Source organism: Podarcis raffonei, chromosome 3 (assembly GCF_027172205.1).
Source record: "Podarcis raffonei isolate rPodRaf1 chromosome 3, rPodRaf1.pri, whole genome shotgun sequence".
NCBI lineage: Eukaryota > Metazoa > Chordata > Lepidosauria > Squamata > Lacertidae > Podarcis > Podarcis raffonei.
In genome coordinates, this window is record NC_070604.1 from 123,897,510 (window position 1) to 123,916,742 (window position 19,233).

At 54.6% G+C, this 19,233-nt stretch overlaps 1 protein-coding gene across 4 annotated transcripts in view; it reads left to right on the plus strand.

The window, feature by feature from the left end:
- MAPRE3 (microtubule associated protein RP/EB family member 3) overlaps positions 1-19,018 on the plus strand; it is a 73,137-nt gene extending 54,119 nt beyond the window's left edge. For 2 of the 4 annotated variants that reach the window (XM_053383886.1, XM_053383884.1), the window contains 6 exons: positions 10,253-10,380; positions 10,561-10,706; positions 11,657-11,858; positions 14,732-14,883; positions 17,565-17,717; positions 17,857-19,018. In XM_053383886.1, the coding sequence (XP_053239861.1) occupies positions 10,260-10,380; positions 10,561-10,706; positions 11,657-11,858; positions 14,732-14,883; positions 17,565-17,717; positions 17,857-17,925 (843 nt within the window). In that variant the 5' untranslated portion in view covers positions 10,253-10,259 and the 3' untranslated portion in view covers positions 17,926-19,018. Of the gene's footprint in view, positions 1-8,962; positions 8,982-10,252; positions 10,381-10,560; positions 10,707-11,656; positions 11,859-14,731; positions 14,884-17,564; positions 17,718-17,856 lie in introns of those variants that run through there. The other 2 variants (XM_053383885.1, XM_053383887.1) reach the window with 2 other exon arrangements.
- Positions 19,019-19,233: the final 215 nt, after the last annotated feature.

The window sequence follows — 19,233 nt, forward strand, 5'->3', positions numbered from 1 at the left end:
TGGGCCCAGGCAAAACCGAGCACACAGTTGTGCCTCTGTGCCCTCACTAGTAGTCAGGAGGGAGCCAGTTCAGGGGGATTTTAAAAATCCCGCAACCGCTTAGAACTGCTGATAGGTTCAAGAAAGCATTGCTGTTTGATGGGTGTAGAATGCCCTTCAGTCTACTGTATTTCCAAGGTGACGAGGCGCAGTTAGGTGGTGGATTTTGGGTGCTGTCAAGGGGTTGCAGAGCGAGAGGCGCAGGCCAGACTGACTGAGCAAATTCTCTGATAAGTTCTGTTTTGCAAGCCCAGCAGGAAGAGTACCGTTGGCTGAGGAAGAGTACGGTGCTGTTTTTTACGTGGTTAATGATCAATACATCATGAACTTTCTGGTGGGTTGTGCCCCATGTTGGGGGTGTGTGTGTGTGCATTTGGGTTGTTCTGCCTAAGTCTTGGGTCAGCCTGCATCTTTCTGATTCCATAGCCGTTGGTGATGTTGTACGTAATAAACCATCGCCACAGCTGACCCAAGCAGCAACTGTTGGCCAGGCTGTGGGACTAAAATAGTGAACTGCTTGTTGCATACTTTGAGTTCTCTGGAAATAAGCAGGTTGCAGGCTGGGACATGGCCCCCGGGGAGCAGTTTGCGTTGCTGCAGCCATGCCCCCCCCCCGCTGCTTTCTTCCCCTGGCCTGGAATCTCCTCTGCTGCCCCCCCCCCAAAGACTCTCTTGACTGGTGCCCTACTTAAGTCACTCATTCCTGTGTTGTACACCTGACGCCTCCTTGATCTGAGCATCTTCTGAAGTGGTGGCGTTCCACAGGGAGATAAATAACAAGCCCTTTTCCCTGCATGCAACTCTGATGCTCTCTCTCCAGTCAGACGCAGGAGACAGTGACTATGAGCAGTAAGTTAATGATCCATTACACCAGCAATTCATGGTGCAGTCCATGGGCAAAACACGAGACTTGTGGATTGCAGTGAAACTAGAAGCTTGTGCAAGGCCCACTTTTATTTATTTATTATTTAAGATCACCCGCTCTGAGACCCCACAGTAATTCTCCCCTGGCCTCCTCGCTGGCCCAAGTAGGACCAATTCAGCCAGGTAGCCCTGGGGATTATCTAACTGATTTTTGACTTTTGACTTTTATTATTCATGTTTTTATACCGTATTTTATGCTGCTTTTATAATTAAGTGTTTTAAATTTGTTGTTAGCTGCCCTGAGCTGGGTTTTTGAACCAGGAAGGGCGGGGTATAAATAAAAAATTATTATTATTATTATTATTATTATTATTATTATTATTATTATTATACAAGCGTGGCTGAAACTTGCAGTCCCTTTCCCTCGTGGGCCTGGGGGCGCCTGCATCCAGAGGGCAAAACACTTCAAACCCACCCGCAGCTGTGAAGGAAGACCCGGTCTGGGTGGATGTTGTGGCAGATGCACCAGGTCCAAATATGCACGTGGCCACCCTCTTCCTCCCTCCCTATGGCTCCTCCTCCTGCTTCCCCCCCTCAACCTGCCATCTGTGCTGGGCTTTGCCTGCATGGGGAGGACTGCCTGCCTTTGGCCTTCTGGCTCGCCTTGCCTTTGCCTATGGGGTCTCCTTTCCTGAAGGGTTGGCCAGTTAGGGGCCAGGAAACGTCACACTGGTGCCTCTTCCTGGAAGGAGGCGGCTGCAGAGGCTGCTTGGGCCAGAGGACCCAGGAAGGAGCTTGGTGGGGAGGGGTCCCTCTTGGGCTGTGAGCCTCAGGGGTCAGGGGGGCTGCAACTGGGGCTGGCGAGGGCTCTCTGTCTCCCCCTGTGGTGCAGAGTCATGCAGGTGCTCTTGGCCCATTCATCCCATCGTTCTGCCCAGACACTGAGGTCCAGCGCCGAGGGCCTTCTGGCGGTTCCTTCATTGCGAGAAGCAAAGCTTCAGGGAACCAGGAAGAGGGCCTTCTCGGTGGTGGCGCCCGCCCTGTGGAAACCCTCCCAGCAGATGTCAAGGAAATAAGCAGCTATCCTAGCTTTAAAAGACATCTGAAGGCAGCCTTGTTTAGGGAAGCTTTTAATGTTTAATAGGTTATTGTATTTTAATATTCCGTTGGAAGCCGCCCAGAGTGGCTGGAGAAACCCAGCCAGATGGGCGGGGTATAAATAAATTATTATTATTATTATTATTATTATTATTATTATTATTATTATTACTATTATTTTCCACTTAAATCATAATAATTTATTTTTGACAAAGCAATAATCATAAATAAATAAGAATAAAAATTACCTTCCGTTTTTTGATGCAGTACACCTTTCCCGAACGCTGAATTAAAATGGGGCATAGCCACCCCCAGCGTGAACCTGAGCTGCCTGGGACTTTGTTTGAAAATAGCCAGATTCTGCCTTTTGGCGCCATTACCCTGGCCGCTGTTGGGGACAAAGTGCTGGACTCTGTGGACCTGGAGCTCCTGTTGGGGAGCCATCCTAGACCCTTTTGTGTGCAGAGCGAGTGCTGGGCCCTTGAGCCCGGAGAGCACCTTCCCCAACAGCCTCTCCTTGGGACCCCAGTCCCAGCTTGCTGCCCCTCTGCACAGCTGCCTGCGGGGTTTCTCTCTCGCTTCCCCTTTCGGCATCCAGGGGCGAACGACTGGCGCTCCTATGCCTGGTAGTTCTCCAGAGAGGCGCCCACATTCCTTGTCCCCTTCCCAGGTAGGTGGCCCAGGGAGAGCGTGGGGGGGGGTGTTTGACCTCCTTCCCCTGTGCCACATCCCACCCACAATGGCTTGTGCTGTGGTTGCCCCCTCCCCTCTCCCCCTGCCCCCAATAGCCCAGGCAGCTCCAAGGAAGATCACCTGTGCTAAGAGCCATGTTGGGAGCTGGAGGCGCCCCCTGGAGGAATTCCATCCTCTCCCTCTCTCATCAGCTGCTGCCTTGGCCGCATCTGGGCTTTCCAGACTCAGCTCTTAAAGCATGAGCCAGCCTGGGTTGGGGCCTTTTTCCTCCCTCTTTTCTTTAAACCACCCTTCCCCACAAGAGGCGTTCTTGAGTGATGCAGAAGTTGTGCAGCGGCTTCATTCTAAGTGCACCCAAGAGTTGAAGGGGTCAAGGCATGCTGTTTTCCTTGTCCCAAAAGGACACGGCGCGTGTGGGCTGGGCTGTGTGCTCTGCACATTGAAAGGCCCAGTTGCTGGCAAAGGCCTCTTCTCTGCCAAACGCTCTGGAGGCTTCTGGGCCCTGAGAGACAAAGGTGCCATCTTGTGTTTCAGGGAGCCTGGAAGGGCAATTAGGTCAGAGGGGCAGAGTGTCCTGCCTTGTGAAGAAAGCAAAGCTCTTCGGAGCTGGACTGGGAAATCTGTAGGCCCCCCCCCCCCAGTTGCTGTGGGACTCCCATCAGCTCCAGCCAGCCTCGCCCTGTAACATCAGGATGCCTGCTGTTTACCTACCACTGCTTCAGGGTAAGGGGGGGGGCAAGCAGCCTTTGCTTCTCCACAGGCCAGGCATCATTTTGTGCACTTCAGTCATCGTGTTGCCCGTTGCTCACCTTTAAGTGCAACCAGGAGATGGCTGAAGTCCACCCTGGAGAGCCAGTGGAAAGGCAGCCCATTTGGCCAGCTCTCTTGACTTGCACAGCAGATAAAGCAAGGGGACCCTCCAACAGCAACCAAACGATACAGCGCTCCTGGCCCCTGCGGCACCGAGCTGAGCGTCAGAGGAAGCCATATCACAAGGTGTGCTGGGATCATTTCACATGCTGCAGAATAAATAACTCAGGAGTTTTTTCAGTAGCCCAAAGTAGCTGAACTGAAATGCCTGACTAGGGGGAAAACTGTGAGAAAGTGCCAGTCAGGGCAGTTTAAGGGCTACATTTTATTTGGCAAATGGGAAGAATGGTGGCAAGGTGTTTGGGTGGGGGGCACACATTTAAAAGTTAAGCCTATAGCAATGGTGAATAGTTCCATGGCATTGGCAGCAATACAACCAGGTCTTGCCCAGGGGAGCTTTGACTTCCGCAGGTGACTTAGAATCACAGAATCACAGCGTTGTGGAGATGGAAGGGACCCTGAGAGTCATGTGACCAACCCCCTGCAATGTAGGAAGATGCAGAACATCCCATATGCGGATCGAACCTGCAACCTTGGTGTCACCAGCACCATGTTCTAACCAGCTGAGCTATCCAGCTTCTTCTAAGGAAGATGCCAGCTCTGTCCCCTTTCCCCCTGTGGTTTTTCACTGGTGGGTGTGTGAGAGAGAGATGCTGTTTATCCCAGGGATCCTGACAAGGTCTTCCCAGCTCTGGATCAGTCTTTGGCCAGCCCTGGTGTCATCTGACTGGGGCTTTGTGTGTCCCAGACAGTCCTGCTCTTGCAAATGCTCCAGATCTCTTGTTCTGGGGTGATGGTGGTTCTGCTTCTCTTCCCCAACCCATTGCAGCTTGGGGGGGGGGGGAATCAGGGACCAAAGGGTGTCATGAGGTGCCTTGGGAGATTTCCTTTGGCGGGCTTCCCCACTGGAGGATTGGCTACTGCATCCTAATTCCCGCCCTCAGGAGAGGGAATTCCCACCACTAGGTCAAACAGCTTAGCAGTCCAGGCTGATGTGTTAAATGCTTTGCTGGGAGCCTGTGGCTTGGCTCACTTATTCGAGTCATAGGCCAGTGGGTGGAATGGCTTCCCTGTTTTGCAGAGCATGAGTGCTTGTCTCCCCACATCACTTGGTCATGGGGCATGAGGCAGACCCTCCACTTCTCTCATTGTGCCTCTTGCTGGCCCTGCTAGAAGCTTCTTGGGCAAGCAAGGGCAATTCTCCTGGCCCCACTCAGAAGGGGTCCTGGGCAGGCAGAGGTTCTCCCTGCCTTGCCCTGCATCGCAATCTGCTTTTCTAATCCCCCCTCCAGGCGACGGGTGGGTGAGGAGCCCTCCCATCTGGCAAATGGCACCCAAAGTCCCGCCATATGTATGCCAGCATCCCTTGCAGCTGCCCAAGGGAGCTGATTGGCTGATGGCCTAGTTTGTCCACCCGCCCTGTGGCCAGGAGGGAGCGTGTCCCAGGACACAAAGAAAATGGCTCAGCTGGAGCAGAGTCTGCCCTGTGGGGCTCTGTGGGAAGAGGGGCAGGCGGTTCTGGAAAGGAGGCCAGGATCGCTCCACCCCAAAACACTGGGGAGACGGCGCTCCTTGGGGCAGCCAAACACAAAGCTGTGGGGCGGCTGCAGGAGGTTCCTGACAGATGCCCCCCCCTCCTAATCCTGACTTTCATTGTTGGCCGTGCATTAAGCACTCAATCTCTTGCCGGCAAAAGTGAAAGCAGATTTAGCCCCTTAATCTGATCTGTTCAGCCCAGCTGCCCCCCCAGTTCCTGACTTTGGTGGGTGCGGAGGGGCGGACTTTCAAGAGCCGGCGTCAAGGTGGGTCTGGGGCTTCTGTTACAAAGTCATAGAATCACAGAATCATAGAAGTGTTGAGTTGGCAGGGACTGTGAGGGTCATCTAGTCCAACCCCCTGCGGTGCTGGAATCTTGTGGGACTCGAACCCACAACCATGAGATTAAGCGTCTTGTGCTCTGCTGACGGAGCTATCCCAGCTGGGCTACGTGTTGCTGTGCTGAGGCCTCTGGAATCAGCCTAGACCGGACAGTCCTGGGGGGGGGCACTGGTACTCCTGGGTGGGCAAAGGGTTTGTGGTGGGTAGATCACAAAACCTGCAGGAGGTTTTCATAGGTCCTTTCCCTGATTGGGAGATGACAGGAAGATCCCATCGTGGGATCACATTCACCCAGTGCTTTACCAACTGCACTGGCTCCCGGTGGAGTCCAGGGTCAGGTTGAAGGTGCTGGTTTTGACCTTTAAAGCCCTACGCTGCCTAGGACCCTCGTACCTACGGGACCGTCTCTCCTGGTATGCCCCGCAGAGGACCTTAAGGTCCACAAATGACAACTCTTTGGAGGTCCCAAGTCGCAAGGAGGTTAGATTGGTCTCAATGAGGGCCAGGGCCTTTTCAGTATTGGCCCCGACGTGGTGGAACGCTCTGTCACAAGAGACTAGGGCCCTGCGGAACTTGACATCTTTCCGCAGGGCCTGCAAGACGGAGCTGTTCTGCCCGGCCTTTGGTCTGGACTCAGTCTGACCCTTATGTTTCCTTCCCCTTATGGTTTTGATCTGTGGGCTACTTTTAAAATGAGGCTGCATTTTAAATTGCATTTTAACCTGTATTTTAAATTGTCCCCCCCCAATTATGTTTTTATTGTAATTTTACTGGTTAGCTGCCCTGAGCCCGGCTTTGGCTGGGGAGAGCGGGGTATAAATAATTTTTTAGTATTATTATTATCATCATCATCATCTTTGTGGCAGTTGCAGGTGATGCAGCCCCTCCAGTCTGCCTTGTGTGTGTTGCTCTGCCTGCTTTTGGTTCGGGGGGGGGGGTCGTTGCTTTCCATTTTTGCCCAGGACTTAGAGAATGAGGGTTTTGAATAGGGAGGAGGTCGGGAAGTCTGTTCTGTATAACACTTTTACCCAGGTTTAGAAACTGAGGCAGGAAAGGTAGGAGCTGAAAGGCACCTTAAACCGAGGTTATGGGCGCCACAAAAGTGCGCTTTTTTATAACAAGAGCACAAAGCTGAAAATGAACGAACTGCAGCTAAAATCTTATGTTCATTTTTCACATGGTCCAGTCCTCATCTGAATACTGCAAAAACCAAAGCCATATTTCCCCTGCCCACCCCCCTAATATTCTTATGAGGGTCCCTTCTCCAGTGGGGAGCCAGACAAAGGTCCTCCTTTCCTTCCAGCAGTGGCAGTTTGAATCTGAAATCTTAAGCGCAGTACTGTGCCCAGAGCTCAGAAACTGCTCGCATTAATGAAATTCCCCATTGCAAAACACACCTAGAACAAGGGGAATTTTGAACGCTTCTTTTACTCCCTCCTCCAGTTAGGATTAGCACAGTGTAATAGAATAAAATGTAAAACAAATGTTCTGGCAAGGGGGGCTGGGAGAGGGAGGGATCTATTCAGCCAAGGTGGTTCCTTCTAGGTCATGGCTAGGCAACCTAAGGCCCAGGGGCTGGATCCAGCCCAATCGCCTTTTCGATCAGCTCACGGACGGTCTGGGAATCAGTGTGTTTTTACATGAGTAGAATGTGTGCTTTTATTTAAAATGCATCTCTGGGTTATTTGTGGGGCATAGGAATTCGTTCATCCCCCCCAAAAAAAATAGTCCGGCCCCCCACAAGGTCTGAGGGACAGTGGACTGGCTGAAAAAGTTTTCTGGCCCCTGTTCTAGGGCCCTTATTTCTTCAAATACCTGGACTCGAAGGTGTTTTCCTCAGCATTCTGTCTGATTTCGTGCGGCTCCCAGAGGCAGCGTGGTGCCATCTTGGTCAGAGGCTGACCATGCACAAAGGCCTGATGCCCAGATTTAGCAGGCCTGCGGGGAGGTCAAGGGATAAGCCAATTTACCTGGGCAGCATAAAAAGCTTGGAGAAGGCGTTGGACGGTGCAAGGGAGCCCAGGCAGCGCTGCTTCCCTGTGAAATCGGGCTCTGTCCTGTATCTTGGAACGTGACCCAACTTTGTGACGTGCGCAGCGTCTCAACCGGTCAAGCCCACGTTCTTGCTTACCAAGCCAGTGGGCACCTGCCTGCCCTGTCGCTCTGTTAACGTCCTCTGACTCTGGGGTGGAATTTGTGGATCAGGACCCAGAATTAAAGGAGCCTCTGATGCAGCCCCAGGAATCAAGCCAGCCTTTCTTCTGCCATGCCAAGCCTGCTTTCTTGGGCACTCATTTGGGGGTGGGATTAGGAGGGGAGGAGCCAGCAGCCCTTAAGCGGCTTATCAGCTGTTAAATGAAACTCCCTGGGGGGGGGGTTGTGAGGGAGCCCCTTCCTGCTGTGCTTTGCAAGGCTGAGGTCAGCAGAATTCCTCTGGCCAAGCACTACCTTCAGGCGGGCCATGCCCCTCCCCTCCCCTTATTTACCAAATTGATGAAGAGGGTGCTTGCTAAAGGCCAGGTTGGTGCCAGTCCTGGGTGAGGCCCTGCCCAGGGGTGCCCCTTCCATGAGCCAAAGCATTGGAGTTGGGCTGGCAGAGGAGAAGCTGGGCTGAGCTGCCCCACGGGGCCCCCTCTGCCCAGAAGAAGCCACCTCTCTCCAGCCCAGTGGGACTTCTCTGGGGGTGGGGGCAGTGGGGGGGGACGTTTGGCATCCCTGCTTCCATTTGCTCTCCTTGCAGCTTCAGGCAGCAGAGGGGCTTCCCTTGGGGCATGGAGGGTTGGCGTCAGACCCACCAGATTTCGGCCCTGGAGCCTTTGGGGGCTGTGTCTCTTTGGGGCTTCCCTGGACAGGCTGTGGTGGGAGAGGGGCTTTTGTCCTTGTGCCTTGGGGGAAAGGGGAGGCTGGACTAGGTGAGCCTTTGGGGTGATCCCGCAGCCACCCAGCTCTTCTGAGGCTCTCCCCAGTCCATTCACCCGCCCCATAGGCATCATTGTCTCTGCCAGCTCCCCTCAGGGAAACAGCCCTGAAGCCAAGCAGCGCTCTGAGCCAGGAGGTCCATGGGAGAGCTTTCTGCCTGGCAGTGCTTCTCCTGCAACGCAGTTCCCTTTCCTGGCAGAGGGCGGTAGTCCTGAGCAGTGCCCCCACCTCTTGCGTCAGATCAGCCTTCCTTCCTCCTTGGAGGGATCCTGGGGGCAGAGTCCCTGGCTTGGTGACCCTGTCCAGGTGCCCTCCCGGCTTGGAGGGGGACCGAGTGGGGCTCCAGCCCTTTGTCCTTCCTGGCACCGGAGGCTGGCTGCTCTGTCTGTGCCCTCTCTGCTTTGGGGTTCCAGAGGGGATGAGGGGAGGCCTGCTTTCTCCCTATGGTTCCCCTGTGTGCCTGGAGATGGTGTCAGCCCTGCCTCCTGATTGGCTGAGGAGGTGGGAGGTAGGGCTTTATGACATGCCTGGGAGTTTGCCAGCCCCCTTCCTAGGGCAGCCCTCCTTGAACCACGTGGCCAGTGGGGCTGGTGCTGGCGCTGGCCCAGACACATGTCCAGGTGAAGGGGGGGGCTTTGTTCAGCGACCCCTCACTTGCGCCCATCCCTCTCCTCCTTGTCTGTCCCCCCCCATGTGCAATGGCCAGTGTGATGCCCCTGGTGGCGCAGTGGATGCCTGCAGGCAGAAGGGGGGGGCCTGGCAGGGCCTGCCAGTGCGTCTCCCATTTGCTGCCCTGCAGAAGCAGCTTCCGTTGCAAAAGGCAGAGAGGCCTCTCTCCCGCTGGAGGGGCCGAGGGCGAGTCTGACATGCACAGCTTGCTCTGGGGGCCCTGGACTTTGCGGGCTCCCACCCTCCTTTTCTGCCTTTGTGCTCAAGTGCTGCGAAGTTTTTGGCATCTTCTCCCTGCCTCTTTGAAAAAAGGCCGCTGGGGAAAGCTGAAGTCTGACTCAGCTTGGGCGGGGGTGTCCTTTGGCCTTTGCCTGGGTGAAGGGCAGGCTCAGCCACCGTGGGGAGGGGAGGGGCTGCGTGCAGGTGGAGGCCAGGGAGTCTCCTGCTGGGGTGGGGGAGAAGCTCCCACCTGTCTGGGAGCTGTGGGGTGAAGCAGCTATTGTGATGCTCCTGAATTAGTTTCTTTTTCCGCTCCTCCACCCCATTTTCTCTGGTGCAAGGGTGAGGCTGTTTGAGTGGAATGGAAGTGAACCCTGTCCGTTTCGCCTTGGGATGGGCTTTAGTCAGTCTTGTCCGAAACCCCCAATGTGATTTGTAATGGAAAGCGGGGGGGGGGGGGGAGAGGACCTCCTGCCTCTGGGCCAGATTTGGCCCACCAAGCCTTCTCCTTCTTGCTTGAGTATTTTACACCTGTCTCATGGTTCTGTCATCTGCTGCCAGGAAGTTACAGCTCCAATACTTTCCCCAAATCACACCTGACATTGCTTGTGGCATCCGGTGTGGGGCAGGGAGAGACCTGGCTGGCTGGCTGGAGTGGAGTCCCGCTTGGTCCCTCCGCCCTCTCATGGGTCAACCCACTGCCCGGTCCGTCTCTGCAATCGCCTGGCATCAGGTGACGGATGGAGGTGGGCCCTGGCCCCCTTTCAAATGTTGTTTCTGCAGGGGGCGGAGATGGAGATTTGGCCTGCCAGGCCAACCAGGTTTGCCGCCCTTGCTGTAGAGCATCAGGGGCTGAGGCTTCGTGGCGCAACATGTGTTTGGTGCGCTGAGGTCTTGGGCTCCGTCCTGGGCACCTGAGGCCTCGCCTTTGAGGCAGGGCTTGGAACCGCTTTGCTCCCGTAAGCTCCCTGGCGAATAACACCTCCCTCCCTTCTTCCTGCAGTTGGGGCATGGCCGTCAATGTATATTCCACTTCTGTGACGAGCGAGAACCTGAGTCGCCATGACATGCTTGCGTGGGTCAACGACTCCCTGCAGCTCAACTACACCAAGATCGAGCAGCTGTGCTCAGGTACTGGGCAGTGGGGGGGGGGCAGAAGGGGCGGCGATGGGGTGGTGCAGCCCTGGCAGTGCGGGTAGCCTTGAACCGTCAGTGGTTTGTGGCGTAGGGAGAAGCAGGGACCTTGACTGCTGTGCTGGGGTCCAGAGACTGTGTGGAAGAAGCCAATTTCTGTGCCCTTTCCCTTGGCAGGGGCTGCCTATTGCCAGTTCATGGACATGCTGTTTCCGGGCTGCATCCACCTAAGGAAGGTGAAGTTCCAGGCCAAGCTGGAGCACGAGTTCATCCACAACTTCAAGGTGCTGCAGGCTGCCTTCAAGAAAATGGGTGTGGACAAGGTGGGTCTCCGGAAGGGAGGAGGCATGGGAGGGGGCTTGCCTGGGGCTCCCACTGGCGCGGCCCTGGAGCTGGGTGTCAGGGCTGGAGGCAGAGGTCTACGGGAAGCCTTTGGCTCCAGTTGGCAGCCCTGGCTCCGTTTCCCAGAGGCTGGGCACCCTTGGCTTGCATGTGGGATTTTCGTCCGTATGAATAAAGACCATGGGTTTGACCAACAACGTTTGTAGCATTCCCAAAGCAAAGGAAGGATTGGATTCTGATTAATAGAATACACACGAGACTTAGGAAGTGCCAATAATAATTCCTCTCCACCCCTCGGCCCAGGTCGTTTTATTCACAAAAGAACTTTTTACACAGTGTTCGTAAGAACCAATCAGATTTCCTCTGAGCATTTCAAAAACCCCACGTGGGACAAAATCAGTTCAGAAGAAATCCTGTTAACTACAAAGACTACTCTGAGCATGCAGACATAACTGAGAGTAAATAAAACAGGACTAGAGGAATGGATTTAGGAAACTCTGGAGGTCATAAACAGCAGTAAACAAGAGAGGAAGGCTGGGTAGTATTTACCATCTCCTGGAAGTATTTACCATCTTTTTGTGAACCCTCTTCCTGGCCCTTAAGATCTGTCTAAAGGTTAAACTAACCTATTTTTATGTACTGAGGGTGCCTGGTGAAGCAACTGGCCTGTGTTTAGAATTCTGATAGGTGCCTGTCAGGCAGAGAAATAGGACAGAGATGCAGAGGCATGGATTGATCAGAAATCATATCAAAATGGCTCACCCAGTCAATGCAATGCTTTCATTGCGGACACAAATGGCTTGCTCCATATTTTTCATAATTCCTCATAGCAATCCCACCTGATCACTACAAACGTTTTTGGCCCTGAGGTTCTGTGAGTGACCAGGTATCTCTTAATGATCTCCTTCCCCCTCTCCTGGACTTGTTGCAGATCATCTCAGTGGAGAGGTTGGTGAAGGGGAAGTTCCAGGACAACTTTGAGTTCATTCAGTGGTTTAAGAAATTCTTTGACGCCAACTACGATGGGAAGGAGTACAACCCGCTACTGGCGAGGCAAGGCCAGGAGGTGGCGCCTTCTCCAAACCCAGGTGATCAGATCTTCAACAAACTCAAGAAACCCATTGGCACTGCAGGTAATGTCGCTAGAGCCAGCGGGCACCCCAGGATCCGGCCTCCAGCATGACCGTGGCACCTGGCACCCAGCTTGGCAACTCCTGGGGCACCGGGGGGAGGGCGGAAGGAGAGCCCACCTCCCTGGGCGTGGGAGGCAGGGTCCTGCTGTGCAGCCTAAGGACCCGGGAAGCCGCCTTATCCCGCTGGTCTGTGCTGGGAGGAATTCAGGCAGGGAGCGCGTCCCCAGGATTGAACCAGAGGCGGGTCTGAAAGGAGGGGGAGCAAGCAGGGCCCGACAGCAGAGACAAGTCCTCTGGGCATTCCAGATCTAACCAACTCAGATTCCAGGTGACCTTAGAAAAGAGTGTGATTGAGAAACTTGTCGCCACTTCAGGCCTGTGAAATGTAGCCACCAGGCACTGTTCTGGCAAAGGGGTTTTCTGCTCGTAAAAGTCCACAATACGAACATAACCAGTGTGCCCTGACTTAGTAGAGAGAGTGAGTTGCAACCATTTCTCATAAGGCGGGGTCTCCAGACCTCTCAGCAGTCCAGGCTCCCCTTCCGCAGACCTGCTGCAGTTTGCCAACGCCGTTCTTAAAAGCTGGCCTCCGGAACTGGACGCAGCTTCTTGCTGTACCAGGGCTCTCCTCTTCTGTTAGCGCAGCCTAACACTGCATTAGCCTGTGGGTCCGCGTCGCCCTGCAGGTCGGTCGTGCCAGCAGGGCTCAGCCTGCTTCCTCCGAGGAAACGACCCCTCTCAGCTTGCCGCTGTGCTTCAGCGAATGGGGCCTGGCTGCTTTGCATGCTGCAACCTGTCTCACACAGGAATCTCTGTGGAATCTGGCTGCTCTTCTGGGAAGACGTTCAGAGCCGCCTTTGCCTTTGGGGGTGGGGGCTGTGGCACCCAGGCCTGGCCTGCTCAGAGCTGCTCTTCCCCCTCCTCGGAAGCTTGCAGAGCACAGCCCTTCCTGTTCTCCCTTTGGAGTGAGCCACGTATGCCCATTTCACAGAGGAGGCAGGTTGAGGGGGGTGGCTGCTGCAAAGCCACACAATGCCCTGGGCTCAGGCATTTGATGCCCTACCCTTGTAGGCTCAGAGCTGGCTGGGTCTGGGGGCTCCGCAGTCCTTGCCTGTCCCGTGTTTCCTTTCTCTGCTTCCCGGGAGGCTGGAAGAGGGTTGTGTGCCCAAGGCTGCTCAGGGAACCCCGCAGCTTTTTAGAGGGGATTGGTATGGCGTTCCCAGAGCAAAGGAAGGATTAGACTCTGGTTAATAAAATACACACGAGGCTTGACCAGCAAGACTCTGGGAGGAGTGCGTATAATAATTTCCTCCTCACCCCTTGGCCCAGGTGGTTTTATTCACAAAAGCACTTTTTACACAGTGTTCGTAAGAACCAATCAGATTTCCTCTCAGCATTTCAAAAAACCCCACATGGGACAAAGTCAGATCAGAAGAAATCCTGTTAACTACAAAGACTACTCTGAACATGCATATGTAGTTCAGAGTAAATAAAACAGGAAGCAAAGAGGAATGCTTTCAGGAAACTCTGGAGGTCATAAACAGCAGTAAACAGGAGAGGAAGGATAGGTAGTATTTACCATCTCCTTGTGAACAATTAACAAACTACATCAAAGCTACCTTCTAGCTTTATGACCCAGGATGCCTGATGCAGCAGCCGGCAACTGGTCTGTGTCCTAGAATGCTTATACGTGCCTGTCAGGCGTAGAGAAAGCAAATGGCAGAGGTGCAGAGGCCTGTGGGATTTGATCAGAAACCACTCTCAATGAATGAAACCCAGTCAACGCCATGCTTTCATTGCTGACACAATGGCTTGCTCCATATTTCATAATTCCTCATAGCAATCCCACCTGACACCCCCACACTCTGGATATTTGCACTCCTACAGATTGGAACCTGGGTGGCAGCACCCAGAGCCCACTTCCTCTCCACCTTTCAAGGCCTGTTAGTGGAGAAGATGCCCCCCTCTCCAGGGCCTGGTCTCCCCCTGGCCTTTTCCAGACGAAGGGACCCTGACGAGGGGTGATAGAAGAAGTCCCCCTGCCCCCCAGACACCCTCCCTGAACCAAGGAGAAGGATACCTAAGTCACAAAATGGGACACACACAAACAGAAGCTCTGGGTGAGCAGGCCGTGGAGCCCAGAGGGTGGCAGAGGGTTGGCCTGACCTTGGTTGCAGCAACCAGCTTCCTTCCTGCTGGAGCTTCCGCTTGAGGGGGACAGAAGGGCCCCCCCAGGTGAATTGCAGGCTCCAGGTGAATGGGGCGAGCTCCGGCATTGATGTGATGAGTCCAGAGATGAGCCCAGAAGGAGGAGTGGGGTCCCCAGGGCCGCCCTGCATGGCTCTCCCTAGCGGGGCTCGCTTGCTTTGCTCTGCGGTGGCAGCAACACCCACTGGGGGGCTGGCTGGGGCACGGCTCTTCCCTGCATGTGTGTAGCTTGACGCTGCTGCCCTGTGACGGTGGGCATGGCGGGAGGAAAAGCCTCTCTGCTCTGGGGGGGGGGAGAGAATTATATGTCCTTGACTCCCAGGGAGGCAGGAGGAAGGGGGACCCAGAGCCAGGCCCCCCACCAAGCTTGTCACTTTCTGCAGTGGTGCAGAGCACCCATGGAGCTGGATTTCAGCCAGTCCCTCCACCCACACTCTGCACCCCGAGTGGCCATTTCCCCTCCCTCCCTCCCTCCCTCCCTCCCTCCCTCCCTCCCTCCCTCCTCTCTCTCCCTGACTAATCCACTTCTGGGGCTCCAGCTGCACATGGTCTTCTTGCAGGCCTCACTCAGGCACACACCCTGGCAGAAGCAGACGGGGCTGAGTGCTAGGAGACTCCTGAGTAACTTCCATTTCTCTTTCTATCTCTCTGGCTTCTTTGCACAGTCCCACAGCGAACCTCCCCCACAGGCCCCAAGAACTTGCAGAATCCGGCCCGGCTGAACGTCGCTCCCAGCAATATTGTACGGAAAAACCCTCCCTTGGCCCGGAATGGGGGCAGCGAAGCAGATGCCCAGATCCTAGAGCTTAACCAGCAGGTATGGGCAGGGAAGGGGATGCAGGTAACGCTGTGGGTTAAACCACAGAGCCTAGGACTTGCTGATCAGAAGTTCGGCGGTTCGAATCCCCGCAACGGGGTGAGCTCCCATTGCTCGGTCCCAGCTCCTGCCAATCTAGCAGTTCGAAAGCACCTCAAAGTGCAAGTAGATCAATAGGTACTGCTCCGGCGGGAAGGTAAACGGCGTTTCCGTACGCTGCTCTGGTTCACCAGAAGCGGCTTAGTCCTGCTGGCCACATGACCCGGAAGCTGTACGCCGGCTCCCTTGGCCAATAAAGCGAGATGAGCGCCGCAACCCCAGAGTCGGCCACGACTGGACCTAAGGGTCAGGGGTCCCTTTCCCTTTACCTTTATGGGGCAGGGATGGGGCAGCAGGGCTTTGAGCTTTGCAGAGGCTCCTTTTCCTGACTTGGATATTGGGGGGCCCTGTTACTGTCAATCCAAACTGGGTCAATGAGTGCCCACCAGTCACCCCACTCTAAAGAGCAGGTCAAGGGGCCGTCCAGCCACGTGGGTCAGGCCTGTGATGCCCTGAAGCAGCCCCCTGGCTGTTGTCCTGAGCTGGACTCACCCAGGTGGTCTCGGCAGTGCCTGCCTCTTCCTTCCAGCAGCTGGGAAAGGGGCCATGCAGCCTCCCTCTCCGTTTGGCCCCGTGGCTCTTGGGGCCCGGGGGAAGCCAAAGCAAGCCGCCTCCAGGGTGCTGCTTTAAGGCAGGAGAGAGTCTCCAGGCAGGAGGTGTGGAGAATTGGGGGCTCTGGCCGGAGGCGCACCGATAGATGCCGGGAGAGCAAAGATGTCTTTGGCAAGTGAGCCAGGATAATAATAATAATAATAAAAATTTTTATTTATATCCCGCCCTCCCCAGCCGAAGCCGGGCTCAGGGCGGCTAACAACAATAAAACAATACAAAAGTACAACACAAACAACACTCTAAAATCATTCATTATAAAATTAATTAAATTCAAGCCACTGGCCACCATTGGGCCAGAGCTCTGCGAAGATTGCCGAGGGAGGGAGTCAGGCTGTGCCCTGGCCAAAGGCCTGGCGGAACAGCTCTGTCTTGCAGGCCCTGCGGAAAGATGTCAAGTCCCGCAGGGCCCTAGTCTCTTGTGACAGAGTGTTCCACCAGGTCGGAGCCACAGTCGAAAAAGCCCTGGCTCTAGTTGAGGCCAGCCTAACTTTTTTGTGGCCTGGGACCTTCAAGATGTTTTTATTTGAAGACCGTAAGTTTCTCTGTGGGGCATACCAGGAGAGGCGGTCCCGTAGGTACGAGGGTCCTAGGCCGTATAGGGCTTTAAAGGTTAAAACCAGCACCTTAAACCTGATCCTGTACTCCACCGGGAGCCAGTGCAGTTGATATAGCACCGGATGAATGTGATCTCGCAGCGAAGACCCTGTAAGGAGTCTCGCCGCAGCATTCTGCACCCGCTGGAGTTTCTGGGTCAGTCTTAAGGGCAGCCCCACGTAGAGCGAGTTACAATAATCCAGTCTGGAGGTGACCGTCGCGTGGATCACAGTGGCTAGGTCAGGGCGAGAAAGGTAAGGAGCCAACTGCTTAGCTTGGCGGAGATGGAAAAATGCCGCCTTTGTTATAGCTGCAATCTGCGCCTCCATGGAAAGGGAGGTGTCGAAGATTACACCCAAACTCTTAACGGACGGTGCTGGCACTAACTGCGCCCCCGCAAGAGATGGGAGTTGCCCCATCAATCCCATATCGGATCCCTCAGGGTTCACTGGCCCAAAGAGAGGTGGGGAGGGAGGCTGAAAGAACCAGGCAGGGGGTCTTCTTGGCGGGGCGCCCTCCCTGTGGAACGCCCTCCCATCAGATATTGAGATAAATAACCATCCAACTTTTATAAGACACCTGAAGGCAGCCCTGTATCAGGAAGTTTTTCAGTGGTTGATCTTTTATTACATATTTATGTGTTGGACGTCGCCCAGAGTGGCGATAAAACATCATCATCATCATTTTATTTTATTTTTATTTGCCTACCTACCATGAGTATGGTGACCTGAAGGAGAATTAGTGTTTTTTCAAAACACACACAAATTGGGGGGGGGGGGAGAAAAGAACCTAAGTAGAGGCTTCTGGGTCAGGCCAAAGGGGGCCCATCTCACTTTGGCCAACCAGACGCCTCTTCTGAGAAACCCACAACCAGGGTTGACACCCCCTTAGCTGAGACTGAGCCCGTGGGACAAAAGGCAGAGGGGCTTCTCTCCCACCAGATGCCAAGGAGATAAAGAATCACACAACTTTTAGAAGACATCTGAAGGCAGCCCTGTAGCGGGAGGTTTTTAACGCTTGATGTTTTATGTTTTTAGATAAGCTATAAGCCGCCCAGAGTAGCTGGGGAAACCCAGCCAGATGGGTGGGGTATAATAATATTATTATTATTATTATTATTATTATTATTATTATTATTATTATTAAGTGTGAACTTTTTGAAACCCACCTGTGTGAGTCTGGGGAAGAAGAGCAGCCCTTTGTCTTCCTTTCGCTGCCTCCCCAGAGCAAAGGGTATCTCCCCCTTCTCCCTGCAAGGTCTGCGCAGGGCGTGCCCTTGGCCTTGTTCTCGGCTGCGGCAGGAGGGGCTGCTGGGGTGGGCGCCCCCTTGCCGGCCCTGGCTCACCTTGCCCCTTCTCTCCCCGGGGCGGGGGCAGTTGGTGGACCTGAAGCTGACGGTGGACGGGCTGGAGAAGGAGCGCGACTTCTACTTCAGCAAGCTGCGGGACATTGAGCTGATCTGCCAGGAGCACGAGAGCGAGAACAGCCCCATCATCTCAGGCATCATCGGCATCCTGTATGCCACGGAGGTGGGTGCCAGCCGGGGGGGGCAGTGCCCGTGCCCCAGCCCTGGCCGCTGCTCTTGGAGGGAGGTGGGAGCAGCCCTGGAGGGTGGGAGAGCCCACTTGGCCACGCCCGTGTCTCACTCCTTCTCCCTGGTCCTTGCAGGAAGGCTTTGCCCCCCCAGAGGACGAGGAGCTGGACGAGCAGCACCCGGAGGACCAGGATGAATACTAGCTGGGCCCCCGCCCTTGTGCACTTGCTCGCTGCCCCACCATGACCGACCGCCCCACACTCCTCACAGGCCATGGACATTTACGGTTTTGCATTGTACAGCCTCCTCCTGCACAGTCACACATTATAACAGGTTTCTACCGACCCGAGAGGCCCGCGGTGCTTTCTGTGCGTTCCGCAGATCCCGTGGGAAGCCCACGACTACCTGGTAAACAAGCGTCCCTAGAGAGAGGAGACCAGCGCTGTAAATAGGCCTGCGGTGGGGCAGGATGCTGGGTCCGGTGCCCCGGGCTCTGGCCCCCCCCCCCGCCCCGCTCCCATCCCACCCCATCTTCCTTATTTATTGAATAATTTTATTCTTTCTCCAGTTGTCTTGGGTGTGAGCGCTCCCGATCCCTTGTATTATATTGAGAGACAAATTCTTTGTATATTTTTCCGTACTGGATTTCACTTGCACTTTGCCTGTTGTGTTTGTGCGGAGCCAAGCTCTGGCACCCCCTCCTGGCTCGGGGGAGTTTTGGGGGTGTGCGAGCCGGGGGGGGCCAAGCCCAGCACTGGAGGCTTGCTAATTTGGGGGGTGGGTGGGAGGAGGGGAGGGCTTGGACTTGGAATATTTATTTATTGGGGTTACTTTAATGAGGCTGCTGATAATGTGACTTTTCCAGCTGCTTTGTCTGACATATCAGGTGGGTTGAGGGCAGGAGAGCTTCATAGGCGGCTGCCTTCCTCTGCCAGGAGCTTCATTGGGGGGGGGTGACCCGGGGACATGGCAGCCTTGCAGTTGGGAAGAGAAGGGTGGACAGGAGCTCTCCCCCCGACCCCCAGAACCATCTGTTTCTCATAAGCATCTTTTTGGTTTGAGTTCCACCTCTTGCCCTTGGGACGTCCACCATTGGGAGGGGCTCAGGCCTTTGCCCGCTCCCCCCACTTGTGGCCCACCAAGGTTTTAGTTCATGCTGTTTTGACAAGATTGCCACACAAACTCTGCCTTGGCCTGTTCCTCGTTTTGCATTGCCTGTTTGATCACAGACACCGGTGTGCAAAGCCTGCATCTGTGTTGCGTTTTATTTAAAATAAAAGTTGTGTGGTTCGAGAACTTGTCTGCTGCCTCTGTGCCTCCAGTCTGCAGGCCTCGCCCCCCACCCCAAAGGGGCCGTCCACACAGCGTGGGGCTAATCCCTTTCGTGGTTACTCTTGCGACTGGGGGCAGTCTTTGCTTTCTTATAGAGCCCAATTTTTATTAAGGCTATTCACAACACAGTGTAACAAACAAAACAATTTCTAAACCGAAAATAGTAAGAAAGAGAAAGA